General features: G+C 50.3%; 1 protein-coding gene across 6 annotated transcripts; it reads left to right on the top strand.

Moving 5' to 3' along the window:
- The first annotated feature begins 1,231 nt into the window (after positions 1-1,231).
- On the top strand, positions 1,232-20,600 carry slc7a1a (solute carrier family 7 member 1a). Of its 6 annotated transcripts, none has more exons than XM_084697930.1 (14): positions 1,232-1,461; positions 1,619-1,711; positions 10,667-10,946; positions 11,331-11,513; positions 11,776-11,934; positions 12,204-12,378; positions 12,572-12,705; positions 15,142-15,364; positions 17,341-17,477; positions 18,142-18,244; positions 18,465-18,670; positions 19,384-19,535; positions 20,021-20,129; positions 20,354-20,600. In XM_084697930.1, the coding sequence occupies exons 3-14, from the start codon at positions 10,760-10,762 to the stop codon at positions 20,542-20,544; spliced, it is 1,959 nt and encodes a 652-aa protein (XP_084554056.1). In that variant the 5' UTR covers positions 1,232-1,461; positions 1,619-1,711; positions 10,667-10,759; the 3' UTR covers positions 20,545-20,600. The 6 variants fall into 6 exon arrangements, with proteins under 6 accessions (XP_084554056.1, XP_084554051.1, XP_084554053.1 ...); XM_084697925.1 differs by lacking the exon at positions 17,341-17,477 and adding an exon at positions 16,374-16,513; XM_084697927.1 differs by lacking the exon at positions 17,341-17,477 and adding an exon at positions 16,374-16,513 and having other exon boundaries at positions 1,232-1,466.
- The last annotated feature ends 3,304 nt before the right edge of the window (positions 20,601-23,904 follow it).

The following is a 23,904-nucleotide window of genomic DNA, read 5'->3' as shown; positions in this document are numbered from 1 at the left end:
CCTGCGACGCACCATATAAGCTTGAGTTTAAATACATTATTTAATGTGACATTACGTACTGTACATGCAAGTCTTAGCTAAATGACTTAAATGTATGATGCACTTTTCGATCAGTCCTCCGACACCACAACACGATACTTGCCGAGTATAACAGCGCTAAGTAAAAAATGCTCGCACTGTCTCAAAAACTGGTCGCAAAATGCGACCATTTGGTCGCAGTCTGGAGCCCTGGACTCTAAGTCACCAAGACCAAATCACAAACTCCTAAATTGTTAAAAGTTTGCAAGGCAATCCGTCTGGGAATGTAAACATTTCATCATGATGAGCTTTGAAAAGGTATTGTCGGGTATTATGATTGTAGTCATGTTATAAGGGATGCAGTCCCTTATTGAAATGACCCAGAGATCAGTCGACACTACCCTAGTTGGCCACAGGGAAAATTCTGCTATGCAGAGCAGACAAACTAGGTAGGCTACTGCCATCTGTCAGTAGACTCTGCATCAAACCACACCCTCCGCAGATCCCACGTTGACAATTCATAAGGCGGCCTTTATGCATATTCGCAATTTCTTAACAAGATGCACATGTGAGACTGACAATCAGATAAACATAGGCCTAGACTTGTTTAATAAGTGACAGAACCTACAATTGAACATGTTTATTTGTATATGGAAAAACAATTGTCTTAACATTTTTCAACATAATACCTCGTTCTACAACATTTCAATAGTTAATGTGAGCGTGCAACCATTTTATGTTTAAGTCAAAATAACATGATCGGTTGGTCTATTGTTTAAAAACTTTCTTTAGTTTTGTTTTCTTAGCCTACCTCAATTCTGACTAGTTTGCGGACAGCTGGACTTGTGAGTGCACGCTGCAGTCGCTAAGCAAACAAAGAATAACACAGGACATGGAATTCCATGGCAGGCATCAGCTTGTGTTTTCAACTGCATTGATTGGGATGCTGCGTTTATTTTCCCGGGATTATCAAATGAATACATTGACTAATAAAGTAAATTGTGAAAAACTCAAACTTGTAAAAAAAAAAATACAGGGGCACAGCCGATTGATAGGGGGCTTGTGCCGATTGAAAAGGGTCTAGCGACGCCCCTGGACACGAACCACAAGAGACCCGCAGCATTCAACTGAACTGGGGTCAGCTTGTACCAACGACTTCCACTGTTCATCCTATAACGACAGTTGTAGGCGGGCGGGGTTATGTTGGAAGTTTTTCCGCCCTATCACCAAAACGGCAACTCGATACGCAACCTTGCATCACACATGGAGCCTACCTTCGCCACCTGTCAAGAAAGCTATAACTAAGTCTTAGAGAGCGCAAATACCTAAGTTACTCTACGACATTTAAGAAGTGTCGGAGAAATTATCCAGAATTCCCAAATCCCTCATGTTTCATTGATTTAGCGCGGTCGCCGCTCCATGCGTCTCGGCAGGCTCTGTAAGGTAAGGTATGTGCGTTTCCAAAACGTCTTCCGTGTCGTTCCTACTCGACAGTGAAATGCGTTTGCCGATCTCAAGAGAACATGTATTATAATGCAGTGATCGGTTTTGCTTCAGTACGGGCATTAGGCTTAACGCATGTACCCGTTTTGCATTATAGACGGAGCCGTAAGAAGCGCATGCAGGAGTCCACATGGTCTTTCCATCAACCATTTTACTTTGGGAGTTTGCTGTGTCCCTGTGCAGGCCTGCTGTAAGGCGAAACATTGGATTCTCACTGCAAGGCACTGTCTGGATCTGTAATGAAATTATTATCCGTGACACGTGGTTGTTGAATGATATTATAACTAGTGACCATAAATGTATAATATAAGCCTATAATAGCTAATTCAAACAGCGTTTATTCCGCATTTTAACACGGTGCGCGTTTGTCTTTGGTATGCGCGTCTGCCTATTAGAATAAAAGTAAGTATGACATGAATGTACCAAATGTATCAACCAACTATCGACGGAAGACTGTTGGTTATAAAAGTTGCTGTACAATAAGCTATAGTCTAATTAAGTTGGGTGAGGTAAAAATAAATAATTACATAAAAATAATAAAAATGTTATCCTAGGTTATTATCAGATTATGACATGCCATATCTCCTTGTCGTAATTGGTAGGCCTAGCCTCCGTTTTGGGATTATTTAATTTGCCTTTGTGAATTTGGTTGGATTTTATGTTGGCATCCATTTCCCATAACATTGAGCGCTGCTGAAGTTTGTTACTAATGATGGATCGTTCGCGAACGATGGGATCATGCGAGCCGGAGCCGCCTCCCAAATCAGAAGAGCCGAATCTATTTATATAGCCTATATAGCCTATTTGTATAAAACATGTGAATTATCAATATTTTAATTAACTAATAAATAAAAACGAAATAAGATAAAATGGTCAAGCGCACACACATTCGTTCTGACTTGGCTCAGACTAACAGCCTCACCTTTTGTTTCTGTCAATCAGACACGAAGTCAACCGAAACCAAAGATGCGTGAGTGAACTCAGTCACACTCATTAACAGCCGAGTAGCGAGAGGAAGGATAGGAAGGTAAACTTTAAATGCAAATGTTTCATAGCATTCTTTTACATAACAAATCAATGCATTTGTAAATACATTGTGGTTAAGTTAGAGTAGGCCTATGATTTCATCAATGTAATAAGTACTGTTTTAACACCAATAATAGTCAAACTATCGCAAACAGTTTGACTTGCCCATCACTTGTCAGTAGAGCGAAACCAACTGCCATTATAATTAAACCGTTGGGCATTAACAAAAACTTTCAAGAAAACCAAGTCTGACGATAATGATTCAGAATGTAGGATGATTTACACAATTGCGCACCCTGTCCCGTTTTTTTTTTAAGTGACTGTCCTAACATGTTGTTGTTGGCATCCTGAAAGTCCTTCTGAGTGCCGTTCATTTCAGTTCATTAACACCCATTAATCCCTGCTCGAAAGCTGAGTCATTATAGTCAATTACAGGCATTGCTCCTTCTTATAAACCTGGAGTCTGCTCCAACACACAACAAAGAAGCCTTGTCATTGCGCAGAGTTGAACTCTAAATCTCCAGTGCAAGAGAGAGAGAGAGAGATAGAGAGAGAGAGAGAGAGAGAGAGAGAGAGAGAGAGAGAGAGAGAGAGAGAGAGAGAGAGAGAGAGAGAGAGAGAGAGAGAGAGAGAGAGAGAGAGAGAGAGAGAGAGAGAGAGAGAGAGAGCTGTTGTGAAAATGATTTGGCGGGGTCAGAAGAAGTATTATTATTTAGGCAAATGGCAACCTCCCCCAGTGTGTAGTAGGATGTTACTTTTTCAGTGTCCACCAAGATGACCTGGTTATGTTCGGTCTTTACCTTCTTGAGCTTAGTTCATTCTGGTTTTGGATATGTCCACAGTGAGCTCTATTGACATATCCTGTACCGAATGACATGACATCGCTTTGCATCATGGGGTCTGGAGGAAGACACTAAACAGTGTATCTGCAACATGAATAGGTAAACTTTCATTCGGTTTGGGAACTGTTGATAACTTTTATGTATCACAGTTCCTTCAATACAAGTGTGTTCTATATAGGGGTTACACAGCGAATAAATTAAGCTTTGAGGTTTGGTAGCCTCCGGAAATGTTTTACATCTCTTATAACACCCCAGTCTGTTGTTGGTGGCATGGTTAGTAACTCCTGCACTCTGGGAAGTGTAGTCCCTGTAGTCTGGGAATGGTAGTCCCTTACCTGACAAATGCCCATTCTAAAAGTGGTGTAGGCCTACAGGAAATGTAGGATTATTCCTAACCCGGTGGTCATATTGTGTAAGACTGTATCTTGGTTTAAGGACATCAGGTCCCTAAGTGAAACTTTGAGTTGAATGTTGGACACTGGAGTGCCACCTCTGATGGTTAAACAGCAGGCCAGAGGCATGGGCTATCATGCGTGTGTGTGTGTGTGTGTGTGTGTGCTTCAATGACATGCTTCAGATGGTTTGGCTGAGGGCATGTGGGTCATGTTACCTGTTCAAGCAGACAGACTGTCATCCCTGGGAAAAGGAATTGTAGGGTCAACTCCCCCTTTCTGGTTCCACCTGGACCCATAAGTGTTCCCAAGGGACTTGTGGGAGATGTTCTCCTACAACAGCACCTGAAGAGGCCTTTTTACGGTTCTAGGTTATAACATGTTTGTGGACAGCAGGGTGCCGGGATCGTTCCAGATTCCATCCTAACTAACACCGGGGCCTCGGATAACCGGTGCCTGTTCCGTGTGTCAGTTCTGCCTCTATTACCACACAGTAAATCAGCGGTGGGCTCTCATCTCCTGTGGATGTCCAGGGTCACGTGGTCGCTCCCCTCAGAGGAGCCTCCAGACACTGTAGCTGCTGTCAGGGTGAGAATGTTGATGTTTGGCTCGCAGGTGTCGAGCCGGCGCGATCCCCTCCTGTGTGTGTTTGTGAGGCAGAGGGTGAGGGTTAGGGGGCCCGCTGAAGGGCCGCCCGCGTGGGGAGTCGGGTCGAAGGAATGACCCTGGGAGTGCCCTTTGGACGAGGGGAGAGTGTGTATGCCGATACGTCGACACACGGACACGCTTTCAAACGTTTTCACTGGGCCCTTCATCCTCTGGTTAGGGTTTTGGCTTCTCCCCAAAACCAGCCTCGAGCCATGTCCTTAGGAGTGTCTGTGTCTGTGTGTGTCTACCTGTCTATCTGCCTACCGGTCTGTCTGTTTGTCTGTGTCTATCTGTCTGTCTGTTTTTTCTGTGTTTACCTGTCTATCTGCCTACCGGTCTGTCTGTTTGTCTGTGTCTATCTGTCTGTCTGTTTTTTCTGTGTTTACCTGTCTATCTGTCTATCTGTCTGTCTGTTTGTCTCTGTGTCTACCTGTCTATCTGCCTACCTGTCTGTCTGTTTGTCTGTGTCTATCTGCCTACCTGTCTGTCTGTGTCTACTTGTCTAGCTGCCTACCTGTCTGTCTGTTTGTCTCTGTCTACCTGTCAATCTGCCTACCTGTCTGTCTATTTGTCTGTGTCTATCTGTCTGTCTGTTTGTCTGTGTCTACCTGTCTATCTGCCTACCTGTCTGTCTGTTTGTCTGTGTCTACCTGTCTGTCTGTTTATCTGTGTCTACCTGTCAATCTGCCTTCCTTTCTGTCTCTGTCTGTCTTCATTTACATTACATATAGTTATTTAGCAGACAACCTCATTTTTCCAGAGCTGGGAATCGAACTGGCATCCTTCTGATAACCCGATTCCCTTAGCTCAGCCATGTCTATCTGCCTACATGTCTGTGTGTCTAGCTGTCAGCTTGTCTACCTACTTGTTAGTCTATCTACCAGCCTGTCTGTCTATCTACCAGCCTGTCTGTCTGTCTGTCTGTCTGTCTGTCTGTCTGTCTGTATGTCTATGTGCCAGCCTGTCTATATGTCTGCCTGTCTGTCTATCTATCAGCCTGTCTATTTCCCTACTTGTCTGTCTGTCTATCTGTCAGCTTATCTACCTACCTGTCTATGGATCCGCCTGTCTATCTACTTACCTATCTGTCTGTCTGTCTGTCTGTCTGTCTGTCTGTCAGCAGATCTATAGAGAGGTTTAGGTGTCATCGCGTATCACGTGACACACACACACAAAATGTCCACCCACTCTGATAAGGGCACAGCATGAACATGTGTGTGTGTTTAGCTCATGACTTACCACAGTTCCTTGAACCAGGGTTGTGAATGTACCCAAGTCAGAGTCAACTTGTTTTTGTAAACATCAGATGTCATTCCGCCAGACTTCTTGTCCTGACCAATGGACCCTCACAGTGTGTGTGTGTGTGTGTGTGTGTGTGTGTGTGTGTGTGTGTGTGAGGTAGAGACAAACGATGAGAAACATGACCCTGCCAGTGTGTGTTGAATCTGGCATGTGAGGTGTGTTTATGTGGGAAATCAAAACTGGGCCCTGCATACCAATAATATCATCAGAGCTATATCACAGGGCCCTGCCCTCCAGAGCTGGCTTGTGACCTGGAATGTCCCCTTGATGTTAATGATCATCCTCTCTCTCTCTCTCTCTCTCTCTCTCTCTCTCTCTCTCTCTCTCTCTCTCTCTCTCTCTCTCTCTCTCTCTCTGTCTTTCTCTGTGTGTGTCTCTCTCTGTGTGTGTCTCTCTCTCTCTGTGTCTCTCTGTCTCTCTCTCCCTGTGTCTCTCTCTCTCTCTCTCTCTCTCTCTCTCTCTCTCTCTCTCTCTCTCTCTCTCTCTCTGTCTTTCTCTGTGTGTGTCTCTCTCTGTGTGTGTCTCTCTCTCTCTGTGTCTCTCTGTCTCTCTCTCCCTGTGTCTCTCTCTCTCTGTGTCTGTCTCTCTCTGTGTCTGTCTCTCTCTATCTGTGTCTCGCTCTATCTGTGTATCTCTCTCTCTCTCTCTCTCTCTCTCTCTCTCTCTCTCTCTCTCTCTCTCTCTCTCTCTCTCTCTCTCTCTCTCTGTGTCTGTCTGACATGTTGGGTTTAGGGTTTAGTGTCTTGTCAGGCGCTAGCATGAGATCCATGACCCTCAAGGTCATGCCAACTTTCCCTGATGCGTTGTGTCCGTTAGATCGCTAGTGAGTCAAGTGGTCAGATTATGTGACTGATCTGAGGCTAAATCTGACACGCTAAAGAAGTTGTTTGCAAACAATGACGTGTGACAGTGCTTTGAACTGCTGCTACAATGACACTGGTGCTGGACAGGAGAGTCTGTGCTTGCCTGTCTGTCTGTCTGTGTGTGTGTGTGTGTGTGTGTGTGTGTGTCTGTCTGTCTGTCTGTCTGTGTCTGTCTGTCTGTCCGTGTGTCTGTGTGCCTGGCTGTGATTGGAGGACAGGGGGTTCCAGCCCCCTCAATGCCCACCCTCCAAATTTAGCTTTAATGGGCGTGTGTGGGTGGGTGGATGGGTGAGTGGGGAGGTCTTTGTTTTCCCCTCTTCAGCCTCCTCCCTTTCTTAATCCCTCCTCCTGCGCCCCTTTACTTTGTCCATTACTGGAACAACAAATCTTTCTCACAGTCACATTGTCACTGTCACACAGTTTGCCCTTCCCTCTCCCCAGGCGGTCTGTTATCTCTCTCCCTGTCTGTCTCCTTCTCTCTCTTTGGTAGGATCTAAAGACCAATATAGTCTCTCTCTTTCTCTGTCGTTGGTGGGAGCAAGACACAAATATAGTGTGTCTCTCTGTCTCTGTATCTGTCTCTGTCTCTCTCTCCCTCCCTCTCTCTCTCTCTCTCTCTCTCTCTCTCTCTCTCTCTCTCTCTCTCTCTGTCTCTCTCTCTCTCTCTCTCTCTGTCTCTCTCTCTGTCTCTCTCTCTCTCTGTCTCTCTCTCTGTCTCTCTCTCTCTCTGTCTCTCTCTCTCTCCCTCTCTCTTTCTGGTTTAGACATGTCGAGGATCATGTTTCTTGGCCTGCCTGCTAATAGAGCAGTGTGCCTGCCCAGCTGGAACGTGAGCAGATGTGTGTGTGTATGTGTGTGCCCGTGTGTGTGTGCCCGTGTGTGTGTGTCTGTACTAGCTGTACCTGTTCTGTGTGTGACTTAGACAGGCCGGTCGTCCTCAGCTGTGTGTGGATGGTCAAAGTGGGTCTCACCTGGTTGTGAAAGATGGTCGGCGTGTGCGTGGAATGATGCCACCGGGTTCAGGTGAACTTCCTGTCTCTTCTCTGCTGATTACGTGTGGCCGTGTGTGTGTGTGTGTGTGTGTGCGCGCGCGAGTGACACATATGCATCCGCATATGTTTGGTGGCGGGGTCACGGTTAGAAGGGAGTTCACGCAGACCCCTCTGCGTCAACCGCCACGTGGTTTTGACACCTCCCATGTGTGAGTGTGCGTGCGTTGGATTGACAGCATTATGGTCAAACGCCCAGTAGCAGAGAGAGAAGCAGCCTGGAATAGCAGGCCCAGGCCATGTGATTCCTCCCGTGCCTATTTTAGTCCGCACGCCGTTAAACGAGAAGCATCGAACTCACTAAACACAGAAGTCGGAAGAATGGTTAATGGATAGCTAACTTATAGTCTTAGTACCTCCTTCCTTTCTTTGTTCACCTGTCTGTTCATCGCTTTTCTTCTCTCCTCCCTAGTTCCCAGCTGACGGCCCTTTGGTTTTTCAGTAAGTACACATTTCCCTTGTCATAAGGGTTAGGCCAGGGCTGGAACACCGTTTAGAAAATCTCGACCTACAGGACAATTGTCAGAAACGTTGCAGAAAGACCTCTGTTTGTTAACTCCAGGTGTAGCAGTCCTTTCTGAATGACGCTAGCTTGTTAGCGCGTGGGCTTCCGAGCCAAGTGTACTGCTCGGTTATTGTCTTGTGGGCTGGCTGACTGTGGAGTGGAGCTTCCGATTAGCGGTTGTCCCTGTGGTCCTGCTATGGTAGAGCGTGTCATCGTTGTTGTGTCTGGTGGTGTGTTTGTATTTGTGTGTTTTTCTTCTCCATTTTTTGTGTTCACCAGGCAGATCATGAAGGATTTAGTTTGTGTTTGGTGTAGGCTACGTGTGTTAGGCTACGTGTGTTTGGCCACGAATGTGCCACTCTCGCTCCTAAAGAGCTTTACGCGGGGATATTTGAACTGCATTAGCTCTCAGCGCTCTTAATCTTTTTTTAATGAACTTCCGTTTGTGAGGATCATAATGTTATTATCACCCTGTTCGTTGGCTGGAGTTCTTAGTCAGCAATCAGCATGCACTCGATATTTTGGGGGATCTGCGTTCGCAATACATGGTACAAAAGCGGTTTGGGTCGGTTCGAAGCACTTTGTTTCCACCTGGCTACCAGGGTAATGGAAGGGCCACCATGAAAGGAAGTGTGTGTGTGGTGGGGGGGGGGAGGTTAGGGTGGTTGTGTTGTGAGCCGGCCTGCTGCGGGCGAGCTAGCGTGACGATGCTAAGTGCCGAGACAGGCGGCGCTATCTCCGGCTGTCTCCTCTCTCTTCGCTTCGGAGACCCGATAGCCCCCCCCCACACACACACACACACACACACTCCTTGGGGAAAAAAAGCAAAAAGGTCACCACCTCTTCACCCGCCCACCCCTTCAACGTTGTGGAACTTTCCGTTGCGGTACGGAGGTATGGCGTGTCTGGGTGCACTGAGGTCCTGTCATCCTTTTTCAGGCGCTCGGGCCTGGTTCTAGGCTTTGGGAAGTGTGCCAGTAAGGCTGGAAGTGGGTCACACAGTGAGCCTGAACCTCCCCACCCACCTACCCACCCACCTTGGTCCCTGCCCACCCAACACACCCACCCCATTTGATACGTGGCCCTGCTAACATATCCCATCGACCCATCCAGCTATCTAGAGCATGCCCTACACCCCCCCACCCCCATTCCACCCCTTTCGGATGCCCATTCTGTCATCTCTCTCTCTGTCTCTCTCTCTCTCTGTCTCTCTCTCTCTCTCTCTCTCTCTTTCTCTCTCTCGCTCTGCTTCTCCTAATCGGCTGTTCTGTGTTTCAGCAACAAGCTTTAGGCCACACCAGGTGTGTGTGTGTGTGTTTGTGTGTGTGTGTGAGAATATAACGCCATGTCTACCTGCGTGTCTACAACCACAGTCTGTTCAGGTCAGTCACCGGGGCGCTCAAGTCAAAACGTTAAAGGACGTTTCCTTGTTGCTACTATTCCGGAACATTAACGCCCCCCCCCCACCCCAAACCCCCACGCCGGCGATTGGTCGGACTCAAGGTCAGTCTGGACACGCCCCCCCTCTCTGTTGTATACCTCAGTGTTTATCGGAGCCTCGGGGTTTGAGGGCCAGTCAGGGAAGCTGAAATCCCATCCCATAATAGTGGGCCCGCATGGATACGTGTATCCATGGCGACGTCTTCAAGGTGTTTCCAGGAAGCAGACAGGATTTGCTACCGGTTCTACTAAACTAATATGTTTTTGCTTTCTATGATCATGGGAATGACCTGCAAACACACACACACACACACACACACATACACATCTGACGACAACCCAACAAGCGCTTAAGTAAGTGACTGTGTGTGGATGTGGCCACCCTGCGGTCAGTTTTAAAGGAGTTCATGCGTGTGTGTGTGAGGGTCTGTCCCACAGTCTGGTTCTTCTCTCTAGGTTCTCGTGAGTCTGTGTGTGAGTGTGTGTGAGTGTGTGTGTCTATTGCATAACGTGTGTCAGCCAGTCTGGACCAGAATGTGTTGCAGTAAGATGGATTATCCTACGGGTCCCAAGGTTCTGAGTTGTTGTGACACTCCAAGGATTTGGGGGCTGCGTTACCCAACGCCAAAGCCAAAAAAGCGTTGCTTAGCAAAGGGGTTGGTCAGGTACGGGCGAACCCTCTGACCAAACCAGACTCCAACTCAAACACACGGGGTTTGTTTCGGTTTCACTCCTCCTCAATAGTTCCGCTCGTTCTCTCACTCGCACGCTTCCTGAGCGTAGGGCAGTGGTGCCGGATACAAGCCGTCCGTGATCGCATAATCATCATTTCTGCCTCCACGGAACAAAGTAGTTCCAAACCCTTTTATGGCCTCATGTGTGTGTGACAGTGTACAGTGTTCTCTACTGTTCGCTGCCATGTACAGTACAGGAATGAACGCCTGGGACTGTAGCTAAGTGTGTGTGTGTGTGTGTGTGTCTTTGTCTTCCTGCGTGGGTACATACACATATACCTACGTTGATTCCATTGATTTAATTAATCCATTCCAACCTAGCTCTCCCTCTCCGTCTCCCCCAGGTGCGTGTGACCTCTCACCCCTGACCTCGGCCCTCTCCCCCCCCCCCGCGCCCGAGCCCTCGACCTTTGACCCCGTCCCCCCCTGCGGTTGCCATGGCGCTGGAGAAGCTGCTGGGCTTCGGGAAGCAGCTGTTGAGGGTGAAGGTGGTCCACTGCAACTCGGACGACTCGCGCCTGTCGCGATGCCTCAACACGTTCGACCTGGTGGCACTGGGCGTGGGCAGCACCCTGGGCGCCGGCGTTTACGTCCTGGCGGGCGCCGTGGCGCGAGAGAACGCAGGTAACGCCCTCAGGGGTTTGGGGATAGAGATGGAACAACTGTATGGTTTGGAGCGTTTTCATGGGGCGGTTTGTTGTTGTTTGTTATGCGGGCCTGCCGATGGAGGAAGGGGATGTGGAACCTTGTAAAGGTGGGGGAAGGGTGGGTGGGGGGGTGCGGGCGGGGTTTGGTAGGGGTCTAGTGAGATCTGTTTCTGTGTTCCTGTGTCAAGAAACCTTTTGGAAGGTCCTCATATACGCAGAAATATTTAAAATCCTGTCCTCCTCCTTACTCCTCCTCCTCATCTTCCTCCTCCTCCTCCTCCTCCTCCTCCTCCTCCTCCTCCTCCTCCTCCTCCTCCTCTTCCTCCTCTTCCTCCTCCTCCTCCTCCTCCTCCTCCTCCAGGTCCCGCCATCGTCCTGTCCTTCCTCATCGCTGCCCTGGCGTCTGTCCTGGCTGGGCTGTGTTATGCTGAGTTTGGCGCTCGCGTCCCCAAGACGGGCTCGGCCTACCTGTACAGCTACGTGACGGTGGGGGAACTGTGGGCCTTCATCACTGGCTGGAACCTCATCCTCTCCTACATCATAGGTCAGTGGCCGCAGAGGGGGCGGGCACAGGCGAGGGGTGATTGGATATGATTGGTGCTGTCGCTCGCGCGCTCCCTATCTCTGTTCCTCATTTTTTGTTTTCTGTCCCCGCCTTCCTCTCGCTCGTCTCTTTCTCTCCCTCTGTCCCTTTCTCTTTCCCCCTCCTTCCATCTCTCTCCTCCTCTCTCCCCTCCCCCTCTCTCCCTCGTCCTTTCCTTCTCCCCTCTTTCCTCTCCCCCCCCGCCCCCCCATCCCCGCCCCAGGTACTTCCAGTGTGGCCCGGGCGTGGAGCGCCACCTTTGATGAGTTGATAGGGAAGCACATTGAGAACTTCTGCCGAGAGAACATGGCCATGAAGGCTCCGGGCATTCTGGCTGAATACCCAGACATGTTCGCTGTGGTCATCATCATCACCCTCACAGGTAGTACACACACACACACACATTATCTGAAAAGTGTCATTTAAGGTCGCTTCAGGGACATTCTATACATTTTCCTCTTCTCCAATCCTGACTCCTCCCCTCAATCTCTTCTCCTTTTCCCCTCTCGTCTTTTCTCATCTCATTTCATCCCCTTTCTCCTCCTCTCCTTTCCTCCCCTCATCTCCTCCCCTCCTCTTTCATCTCCTCTCCCCTTCCCTCCTCTCCTCTCCTACCCTCCTACCCTCATTCCTCTCTCCTCCTCTCCCCAGGACTCTTGGCGTTTGGGGTGAAGGAGTCTGCCATGGTGAACAAGGTGTTCACCTGCATCAACGTGTTGGTGCTGCTCTTCATGGTGGTGTCTGGCTTGGTCAAGGGCACGCTGAAGAACTGGCACCTGGACCCAGACGTCATACTGCACCCCAACACCACCAACTCCAGCCTCAAGTGAGCACAGACACACACACACACACACACTCGTACACACTTTGACACACACATACACTCAGACACACACACACAGACACACGTGCACACTCCAATATGAAGAAATGAATGATCGTCATGAATCATTTTGACGTAGTTAAACTCTTTCTATCTATCTATCTATCTCTCCTCCTCCCACCCGCACCTCTCCCAGTGTGTCAGAGCCCTTGCCCAGTCCGGAGAGCTTAGGCGTGGGCGGGTTCATGCCCTTCGGATTCACGGGCGTCCTATCAGGCGCCGCCACCTGTTTCTATGCCTTTGTGGGCTTCGACTGCATAGCCACCACAGGTCAGTACAGGAGGACAGCACAACTGTCCATCACGCCTGTCGGTCTCTCTATCCCTCTCTGTCCTCCTGTCCTGTCGGTCTGTCTATCCCCGTCTGTCCTCCTGTCCTGTCGGTCTCTCTATCCCCGTCTGTCCTCCTGTCCTGTCGGTCTCTCTATCCCCGTCTGTCCTCCTGTCCTGTCGGTCTCTCTATCCCTCTCTGTCCTCCTGTCCTGTCGGTCTCTCTATCCCCGTCTGTCCTCCTGTCCTGTCGGTCTCTCTGTCCCTCTCTGTCCTCCTGTCCTGTCGGTCTCTCTATCCCTGTCTGTCCTCCTGTCCTGTCGGTCTCTCTGTCCCCCTCTGTCCTCCTGTCCTGTCCGAGATTCCAGAAAACATAGAAATAAGAAATTGAAAAAGGAAGAAATATGATGAATAGTGGTGGTGGTGGTGGTGGTGGTGGGGGGGGGGGGGGGGGTAGGTGATGTTCTGAAAGGGGCTTTGTCTTTAGGGTGGGGAGTCCACAGGGGAGTCTTGGGGAGGGAGGTGGGTGGGTGGAAGTGCATGTTTAGTTGCCGTGTTTGGCCTCTCCAGTGATCCTGGCTCCATGCCAGGGGTCTGTGACGCAAGCCTGGGCAATAACGGACAAGATCTGGAGTTTAGGGAAGTTTGTCCCTTGTTTTTGTATTTTTTCTCACCCTACCCTGATCTGTGGGCATGGTTGGCCCCTGGTGTGTGTGTGTGTGCGCGCGAGTGTGTGTGTTGTAGCACAGTGCCTGCTTTGTTTACCCCAGCTCAAGGTCTCTGAGATGGAGGGTGTGTTTATTATGCCTCTCCCCCTCTCTCAAACGCACATTGCCCACCCCTTCTTTTCCAGCGCTGCGATTGGCTCAGGGGGCCTCTTTGCCTGTCCCATGGCTTGTATGGGCAACTCTCATGTACTGTGTATCTCCCCTCACACACACACACACACACCTTCCCAACCACCCCGCCCGATACAGTTCTGAGCTGTAGTGTTCAGTTGGCCAGCGCTGGGTTTAGTTGGCATGAATATGACACACGCACACACACACACACACACCAATGCCCCCTATTTAAAGTCAGCTCTGAAGGCCCACACGGTGTGTCACACCATATCCCAGATGACACACAGCAACGTCAAGGAACACACACACACACACACACCAGCCACCCCGCTTCTCCCTCCCGATGTGCTCCTTCGCCCTCTTCCCTCCGCATGCCCTCACGTCTCCACCTTCCAGCCCTACATTGACGTGGCGTGAGACCCGAGATGGCTTACAGGCCTGGGGGTTCATCCAGGACGCCCACACCCTGACTGAACCCCCATAACGCCTGGCCATGCTCAGTGTCCAGTCGCCCGACATCTGGGAGCCCCTCACCCCCGGGTCCCCCTACAAATCAGCAATCGATGCGCCCGTTCTCCTCCCCCCGGCCCCCAGGGCGAGGTCAGGGTAAGCAGCCCCCTTCTGCCCCCCCCCCCCCACACCCCCTCCCTCCCCATGCCCCCTTAAACCCCCATCCCACACACACACACCCAACATCTAAATCACATCTGTAGTGGAGCTCTGTCTCACTGCCTGGGTTGTTACGTTGAAGCAGACAGGGGAACCAGATGGGGCTGACATAAAACCCAACTCTGACAGAAATACTCCATGCATTTTGTTTCCCCCCCACACACACAGACACACACACACACAAAAAGAAATACTGCTGACACCACATTTCTTCACATTTCCACGTTCACATTTCAAGTGTTCATGGGGTTTGGCCATCTCTGCCAACGACCGCGAAAAGAGAACGATGTGTACCATTCGGAGAAAAAGACAAGGAGTCCCGGCTCTCCACGTGTGTCTTGTTCTTTACGGTCCCCACGGAAACGGTGGCTTCGGGGTTAGGGAGTGTGGTTTAATTACCATGGGTGCGATAATGGGAGGGAGAACACCCTGAAAAAGAACAATATGTCCCACAGAAGCATGTGTCTGAACATTTCAACTCGTCCGTCTTCCCAAACCTGTCGGTTGCTGGTGCATGCTAGGTAAGGGTATGTATAGTAGGTGTGTGTATTAAAGGCAGGGTAGGCTATGTTTTTGTCATATTTCAATCCTGATAACAATCAATAAATCTAGTGCTCTGACTGTAAAATAAAGGAAATCCGTCCTGGCCGCCGCAGGACTATAATAAGCACAACCAATCATTTTGTTTGGACCGAATGGAATGATTGGACAGGCTACTTGTCTGTCTGCCTCCCGGCAGTAGTCGGGCAGCGTGTTCACGTGTTTTGGGGGAGTGGCTCTGAAGTGATTGGGTGGGTATATGTTGGGTTGGATCCTGTCACACTCGATCCCAAAATGCTAGTTTTCTCCCCAAAAACTTGTCTACCCTCCCTTTAACCAACCACCCCCCCCTTCGTCCTTCCTCCTCCCCCGTTCCCCGACCCAAGGCGAGGAGGTGAAGAACCCCCAGAGGGCCATCCCCATTGGCATCGTGTCGTCGCTGCTCATCTGCTTCGTGGCGTACTTTGGCGTGTCGGCGGCCCTGACCATGATGATGCCCTACTACATGCTGGACAAGAACAGCCCCCTGCCCGCCGCCTTCAAGTACGTGGGCTGGGAGGGCGCCACCTACGCCGTGGCCGTGGGCTCGCTGTGCGCCCTGTCCACCAGGTGAGGAGCGTTCAAGAGCGCGTGCACGCACGCACACGTTTCGGACGCCAAGCACCTGTCACGAGGTGAACATGTACTTTGTTCTCTCCGAACACACGCGCGCGCGCAGCGATGGTGTGACAAGCACAGACCGCGCTCGCGCGCGTGTGTGTGCAAGTGTAAATTTAACTGTGGAGGGTACTCGACCCCCTTGGCTAAAAATACAAGCGGGGAATTGGCGAAGCATATTGCTCCATAAATCTTTCCCCCTCCACAGTTATGTAATGCTGACTCAAACTCCTACCCCGGGAGAGAATAATGTTCTTACTTTGTCTTCCAACTTTTCAACTCAAGAAAATAAATGTGTAGTTTCATTTAGTAAGAACTGTTTGTATATACGTTTATTGCTTGACAACAGTATCAAAATACCCTAATCAAATTGTCCAATATAATGTAACTTTTTTAATCTGTTTTTGATTGGTTTTTGATTTGTTATTGATTCTGTGTGCTTGCCTGATTGAAACTCTCTTTCATCGCACTCCAGGTGTTAGCTAACTAATTTCTCTTCCCACCCACCATTCACACAACCAATCCAAATCATCCTAATACCTTCCTACTGACTCCCTGAGCTGGCTGATTGGCTGTCCCAGCTGTCCGTCAGAGCAGGAGCAAGGGTACCCTCGGGAACAAAGTCCCCTGGGGAAAATACTTGTTCTCCTGCAATTTACCCTTTTGACATCTAAAGCATAAACCAAACCAGATCCTATATTCGACTCTTACCCTTGACCCACAAACCAGTGAATGGGAATGAACCCAAGATGTTGTCATGGCGATGATGACACCGTGTGGTTTTGAGGGAGGCGACCTCAGCTCTGATTGGCTCTCCAACCAGGACAACATAGGAAACCGACTGTTAACTTGCATGGTGTGTCTATCCGTTTGTGTGTGCCTGTGTCCATGCATGCGTACGTGTCGGCGGGGATGTGTCGTGCACGGGTGTGTGTGTGTGTGTGTACTTGTTCCCTGCCAGCCTGCTGGGTGCTATGTTCCCCATGCCCCGTGTGATCTGGGCCATGGCCAATGACGGGCTGCTCTTCAAGTACTTGGCCGCGGTCAGCACGCGTACCAAAACGCCGCTCGCCGCCACTCTCACCTCCGGCATAGCGGCAGGTGAGACTCCACTAACACGCACGCACCGGGGCCGCGCCCACATCCGCGCTCCCGGCCCCCGTCTCCATCCTACAGAACAGGCTTCCTAGAATGTCCGGCAGTTGTTAAGTACTTGAGGTGTGCTTGATTTAGGTAACAACGTGGACTGAAAGTATTTGGGGCCGTGAGACTATAATCAAGTGCACCCCAAAAACTCAAGTCGTTGACAATAAGTTCACAATAACCTGCAGATTTCACTAACGTCACGATCAGGTTGTGGACCATAGGTGGCAACACGCATGGTCCATTTATGGTTTGGTGGGGTCAGGTTGGGGTTAACCTGCGGTCAATGCGCTGCCGTGGCGGCTGTTTCCGTGACTACTGACTAATGCCGAGCACCTGTTCCTATTGGATTGGGGGCTGTCACACGGTTTCTGAGCATGCATCTCATTGGAGGGAGGAGAGTCTAAGCTTGCCCCCCCCCCCCTCCCCTTGTCCCACCGCTGCAATACATGGCACTGTTTTCATTCCTCCCTTCCCTCCTCTCACTTCTCTACTTCCTCCGCCCTCACTCCCCCCGTCCTCCCCCATCTCTCCCCTACACCCTCCTGTACGTTGTCAAATCTCTCCCTCCTTTTCTCTCGTACTCTCTCTCTCTGTCTCGACACAATCCCATGCTCTCCCCCTTAAACCTTTCTTTCTCCTACCTCCCCTCTCTCTGCCCTCCCTCCCTCCCTCCCTCCCTGCCAACTCCCCCCCCGCCTTCTCTCTTTCCTGTCCCACCCTTCCCGCCTATCCCCCCCTTTCTCTTCCTCTCCTTCCTTCTCTTCCCCCCCCCCCCCCCTCAGTCTGCTGGGCTCCATGTTCCCCCTCCCCCGCATCATCTTCGCCATGGCGCGGGACGGCCTCCTCTTTTCTTTCCTGGCGCGTGTCAGCGAGAGGAAGACGCCCATCGTGTCCACCATGGCCGCCGGGGTCATGTCCGGTAAGAGAGGGGGGAGGAGGGAGAGACGGGGCGAACGGGGGAGAGACAGGGAGGGAAATACAGGGCGAGGGAGGGGGGGGGGGTAGGGAGAGACGGGGTGAGGGGGGAAGACATGGTGGGACATTGAGGGTGAGGGAGAGGGGGGGGTAGGGAGAGACAGGGTGAGGCGTGGGAGGGAGTGAGGGAAGGAGGGGAGGGAGAGGTATAGACAGGGTGATGGAGGGGGAGAGAGAAAGGTGAGAAAGGAGGAAGGAAAAGGGAGTCCCGTCGTGAAGGGCACGGTGACCGTGCGTCTGGCGTCTCTGAGGATGAGATGAGGATGATGATGATGGTGGCGATGTTTGTCATGAGGAGGCTGGATACTGATGTTCGGTTCTTGTCTGGAACTTTCCACGTTTCTTGACTGAGATATGCCACACGGGGGATTCAGTATTCCAAACCATTTCAAGTCTCCTGTGGTGAAAATCTGTCTTGCTTTTTCCCTTTCTTTCCCACACTCACTCCGTCTCTCAACATTTTCTCTTTGCTCATTGCTCTCTCTCTCTCTCTCTCTCTCTCTCTCTATCTCATTCTGTCTCTCATTCTCTCTTTCTTGTTCTCGTTCTCACTCTCTCCTCCCCCCTGCTCTCATTCTCATCTTCTTCTCTTCCCTCCATGTCTCCAGCCATCATGGCGTTCCTGTTTGACCTGAAAGACTTGGTGGATCTCATGTCTATAGGCACTCTACTTGCCTATACCCTGGTGGCTGCCTGTGTGCTGGTTCTCAGGTCAGCTCACACACACACACACACACACACCTGAGACGAGATCATGTCTAGAGAGTGTATATTCTAAACCGGGTGTCTGTGTTTGGCTCGCATGTGTGTGTGGACGACGGGCTTGCGTGCGTCTGTACGTGTGTGTCTGCATGTGTGTGTTCGTGTCTGTACGTGTGTGTGCCTGTGTGTGTTTGTGGGGGCGGGCGGGCGGGTGGCGTGCGCATGCCAGGTACCAACCAGATCAGCCCAGCGCGACCTATCAGATGGCCAACATGCAGGAGGAGGTGGAGCTAAGCGATGGCATCAGCGCCCCCAGCATGGGCATCCTGCCCGGGGTGGAGGAGAGACTGAGCCTGAAGACCATACTGTTCCCCAACAACAGCGAGCCCTCCGCCCTCTCCGGCTTCACCGTCAACATCTGTGTCAGCGTCCTGGGTGGGAGAGCATGCCGACGCGCACACACACACACACACGTACGCACACCAGACCTACGTACTTTCTGTTTGGAGAGGCTACTCCATTGTGACGCCGTTTGTTCTTGTTTCCTGTACTCTCCACCTCCCTTACCCTTCTCCTCCTGTCCTCTCTCCGACGGGTCTCCTTTCCTCCTCCTACTCCTCCTCCACTCTTTTCAACTGGTCTCCTCCACTCTCCTCTTCCACCCCTTCTCCTCCACTCTCCTCTTCCACCCCTTCCCCTCCTCCTCTTTCCCTCTCCTCCACCTTCCCTCTCTTCCTCTTCCTCCTCCCCTCCCCTCCGCTCTCTTCCCCTCCCCTCTCCTCCTCCCTCCCCTCCGCTCTCTTCCCCTCTCCCCTCCTCCTTTTCCCCTCTCCTCTCCTCCTTCTCCCCTCTCCTCTCCTCCTTCTCCCGTCCCCTCCGCTCTCTTCCCCTCCCCTCTCCTCCTCCTTCCCTCTCCTCCTCCCCTCCCCTCCACTCTCTTCCCCTCCCCTCTCCTCCTTCTCCTCCTCCCGTCCCCTCCACTCTCTTCCCCTCCCCTCTCCTCCTTCTCCCCTCTCCTCTCCTCCTTCTCCCGTCCCCTCCACTCTCTTCCCCTCCCCTCTCCTCCTCCTTCCCTCTACTCCTCCTCCCCTCCACTCTCTTCCCCTCCCCTCTCCTTCTCCTCTCCTCTCCTCTCTCCTGGCCTACAGGGACGCTGGTCCTGGTGTTCAGTGTGCTGGCGGTGCAGGGGGGCATGGCGGTGTGGAGCATGGTGGCCCTCACCCTGCTCTTCCTGGTCTGCATGATCCTCACCGTCGTCATCGGGAGACAGCCCGAGAGCAAGACCAAGCTCTCCTTCAAGGTCCGTCCGTCCCCCCCACGCCTCCATACCTCTCTCCCACCTCCCTCCTCTCTTCCCTCTTCTCTTCCCTCCTCTCTTCCCTCCTCTCTTCCCTCCCTCCCTCCTTCTTCCCACCCCCCCCCCTCTCCTCCTTTCCACCCACCTCTTTCACTCATTACCCTCATAACCTCCCTCTCTTCTCCCCTGCCTCCTCCACCCACCCACCTACCTCCCTCCCCTCCCCTCACTCCCCCTTGTCCCATCCCTACACTGAAGCTCTTTTGCGGTTTAAAACGTTTGCATGCGCAGGGAGTTTTCTCCCCCCCGCTCTCTGTTCCACACAAGTCCGGCCCCTTTGTCTCGAACTGAAAACCCCCTCCGAAACGGGACTGCTCATGCAGCACGCAGCGAGAGCAGACGTGCGTGGGGAACAGCTAGCTTGCTGAAGTCAGCCCTCGCTACTTCCTCGTTTGTGATGCGTATCCCCCCCCCCTCCCCCCCCCCAGGTGCCCCTCCTCCCCATCCTGCCGGTGGTCAGCATGTTCGTCAACGTCTACCTGATGATGCAGCTGGACCGAGGGACCTGGATTCGCTTCGCCGTCTGGATGTCCTTAGGTAGCTTGCCACTGAGCGCTTTCCTTTTTCTCTCTCTCCCTGCCGCAGCCAACGTACAGGCTACGTTCATGCTGTAATTAATTCAATCCTCCTGAATCAAACGATGTGCTCGCGTCTTTTACTATGTCGCGGTGCGACGGCAATGCCAGGGGGAAGTCGAAACTCTCTCTCTCTCTCTTCCAGTGGCGTGTTAACAGACCCTGTGTCCCTCTTCCCACCCCCAGGCTTCGTCATCTACTTCGGCTACGGCATCCACCACAGCGCCGAGGCCGCCCTGGCGCGCTCCTCGCCCGACACCGAGCTCAACGGCTACAAACCCAGCCACGCCCTCAACGACGAGTCTTTGTCGCCCGAGAAGGAGGCCTTCCTCCACAGCGGCCTGGAAGCCCAGGGGGAGGACGACGGAGAACTCTAGAACCTGCAGACGCTCCCCCTGTCCCGTCCCCCCCCCGCCCCCTCCCCCCGCTCCAACCGCACAAACCCCCCCCCCCCCCTCCCCCCCGCCCCTCACCTTGACCCACAGTCTTGTCTTTCTGTCCCAAGCGCCATGAACGTTATGCTGACGAGTGAACCTATTGAGTGAACCTGAACGCTACACGAATGCCACGCTCCCTCGGTTCACTGACTCTGATTGGACAGGGAGCTTGCGGTCGGCGCCTGGAGGAAGCCTCTCCTACCCCTGTGCTCACACGCTGAGTTTGCGTACACGCAGGAGGGCCTTTGTGTTCTTTTTGCACCCCTCAAACGATCCTCGTCCTCCCCTTCCCCCATCAGACTTCAGAGACATGACATGCATGCAGTAGGTGAAGCTGTGGAGAAACTGAGAGCCACGGGCGGCCATTTTGGCTCCCCGCCTGTTGTGTCGCATTGCCTGTGGCTCTTGTTTGGATATTAACTGTCTAACTTTGAGCTAACGTTTGTTTTTTTCTCTCTCTCTAATTATAAACCAAAATATACATTTGATTTGCTCCGGTTCTTTGTTTTGCCGTTCGTCTGAAAATAACAGTAGATAGCAAATCGTGTCACCTTGCGATGTCAGTCGGGGTGTTCATTATGGACCTGTATGGGTTGAGCACATGGCTAGTAAAAAAACTATTTGCCACAGAGATGTGCTATCTCTTGTGCACCACCAGGTGGGGATATCACATCTCAGCCAAGAACCAATTAGATATTCATCTAATCGGAAAAAACTGCTGTTCGAAGTTTGCCTATGAATAACAGAAGTGCATATGGAGGCAGTAGTGTTATAACACTCGTAGAAAAGAAACAAGCATTAATTTCAATGTGAATATAAATACCTGATTAGGGGATATATCAAAGCATTACTATGGATGTGTATTGATACCTAATTGGTATGCAGGCCTACTGATACCGTTTTTGTGTGTGTATTGAAACCCAAGTGGGTTGAATTGATACAAGATCAGGTTGTATTGATCCAGTGCCTTAGAGGTGAGGTGGCGGTTGTGGTTCAGCACAGTGTTGGACCTCGGCTGGTTGTGTTCCTCCAGATCCTCCAGATTGTCACAGTGCTGGCTGCTGTGTCCCTCAGTGCCCTCGCTAGCGGAGGCGTCACCTGGGTGCCTCGCTGTCACTGCCACCGCTGCTGCTAACCAGGAGAAGCATGAATCGATTAGGCCTAGTGGAGGTTTTTTGTTCTTTTATGTTTTCAACAGCCACAAACAAAAATGGTGGATGGTCTGGGTTTTGTTTACGCTTTGGTGTAACCCTAACTACGGACTAACTTATTCTTTAGCGGTAGCTTAGTTCGCGACCACTGCACTAAACATCAGTTTATTTGTTTGTTTTTGTACCCTGGAGGTAGCTGGAAGGTGTTTTGCGACATCGCACACGGATAGTGATGTGTGTAGCCATTTCTGAGCCTATAGTAACCAACGCAATTATATAAACTAAAGAAATATATGCAGATATAAACCAATGGTGAATAATGTTTCAGTTTTAAAATGGGTGTAGTTTGTATAGCCTAAATAAAATACCTTACTAAAAACCATAACTTTGTCAATCTTGGTAAAGAAACTATTTAGAGATAGGCCAATTTAGCCAGGTAAACATGTTTGTTTAAATGTTTTTCTAGAATAGTTTGTATGGTACATGTTGCAATATGCACAATCAATTTTCTGTACATAAGATATGGTTTATATTTCTTGCAGTAAATTATTTTTGTTGCACAAATTCGCTTTTTTCTGTAAGTCCGTTGACGACGAGTAGACAGAGGTGCCATTTTCTATTCAATTGAAAGTGAGATATCGGAATGATTTGATTTTAATGTGTTGACACCTCAAATTGTCTGTATCTCTAGATTAGACTATCTCAAACTAAACCACAGCGGTTTTGGAAAGAAATGTAACGGACCGTGCTATTTTGGAACAGCCCGTCTGCTTGTGTTAGGCGTCTGTGGATGATATACGCAGATAATGCTTGAGTACGGCACTGGTCCGTCGTGCAGGGACCGGTTATCCGTCTTTCCTGTCCAGAAAGGGGGCCATCAACCTGTCTGACCATAAACCCTGACATATCAGATACACATGACATTTCCGAAATCCTAATCACCTGTATCCCTGGCGTATTTTGTTGTTGTTTGTCACTGCTTTTTAAAGGTTGTGTGTGTGTATGGAGTTTCGTTGTGCTGGACAATGTAAATGTGTGTGCGTGCGCTTGTGTGTAGGCTTTTGTCTTTCCGGTTTAATGGTTCAAGCGGTTCCCTTAGTCGTGACCTGATTTCTTTTATTTTCTGCTGTAAATAACAAGCTTTTGAAACTATTAAGACGTTGTCACATTCAGTCTATTAATTAGCTCTGCCGCTGAAGTAATAGCCTACATGTGTAGGCCTGAAGCTCAATGTTTGTGTTAAATAAAATGTAAGTAGGCTTGGCTATATTCTCTACAGAATTGTACTCGGGAAGTTGCCTATTACAGCTAACACCTGACTAAGATTTCCTTTGTATTGTCTTGTTTTTTTGTTTTTGTTTGTTATTTTTACTTTATGAAATAAGTCGCCATTCTCTTGCGGCACCTTTCACCCTGCGTGGACATTGAGTCGTGTCCTGTTACCGGAGCAGAAGCCTACCTGCGTCAGGTGTTTACGTCTGCAATACTGATCTCAACCAGCAGAGAGCACCTTTGTGTCGCGAGCCCAAGCATGTACGGAAAACTGAGAGGTTGGCGACCGTCAGACTGCACCGAAGCATCTTGCTGTGGCTTGCAGCATCAGCACCGCTTTTCTTCTTTTCTCTTGGAGCCTAGTCTCCAACTCATTCCATCTCCGGTCGGAGCGGGATAGACGCGTTCGTGTGGCTTCTTTCAAAAGGATAAAGATATATCTCCCTCGAACAGGATAACGGTGAGTTTTTGGTTGTTTTATGTTTTAACTAGATTTATTTGCAACCGGAGGAATATTGTAAACAGACCATTTCCGTTGTTACGGAGAGATAAAAAAAACAGCATCTTTGCCTATAAGGTGGTGAACACCGCGGATTGCAGCAGACAGCAGACTTACCGAATCATGTCACCGAATCTGAAACAAACACGTGACTCAAATGTTTTAATTTTGTCTCGTTTTTTGCATCAGCAAAGAAAATAAAAAATATATAATAATCCGCAGACCATATGTCAACAGTACTATATTATTTTTCAGATTTATAGGTAGAAAAGGCACTGGCTTTATTTTATCCTGAGCATTTTAGGAATAAATGGAAATACATGAATGCTTATACATCTTTTTTGTTTTGTTTTTTGGAGTGTTTGCAAACTGCACCCG

Source organism: Hypomesus nipponensis, chromosome 5 (genome assembly GCF_054491055.1).
Source record: "Hypomesus nipponensis isolate SF chromosome 5, ASM5449105v1, whole genome shotgun sequence".
NCBI classification, from domain to species: Eukaryota; Metazoa; Chordata; class Actinopteri; order Osmeriformes; family Osmeridae; genus Hypomesus; species Hypomesus nipponensis.
The sequence above is the reverse complement of the archived record's forward strand: the minus strand, read 5'-3'. Positions and strand labels throughout refer to the sequence as shown.

Excerpts from the sequence above, each read along its gene's own strand:
- slc7a1a (XM_084697926.1), top strand. The coding sequence starts at position 10,760 with ATGGCGCTGGAGAAGCTGCTGGGCTTCGGGAAGCAGCTGTTGAGGGTG. Across the intron at positions 15,365-16,373 it reads CTGTGCGCCCTGTCCACCAG|CCTGCTGGGTGCTATGTTCC; the intron begins GTGAGGAGCGTT and ends GTTCCCTGCCAG. Across the intron at positions 18,671-19,383 it reads CATCTGTGTCAGCGTCCTGG|GGACGCTGGTCCTGGTGTTC; the intron begins GTGGGAGAGCAT and ends CCTGGCCTACAG.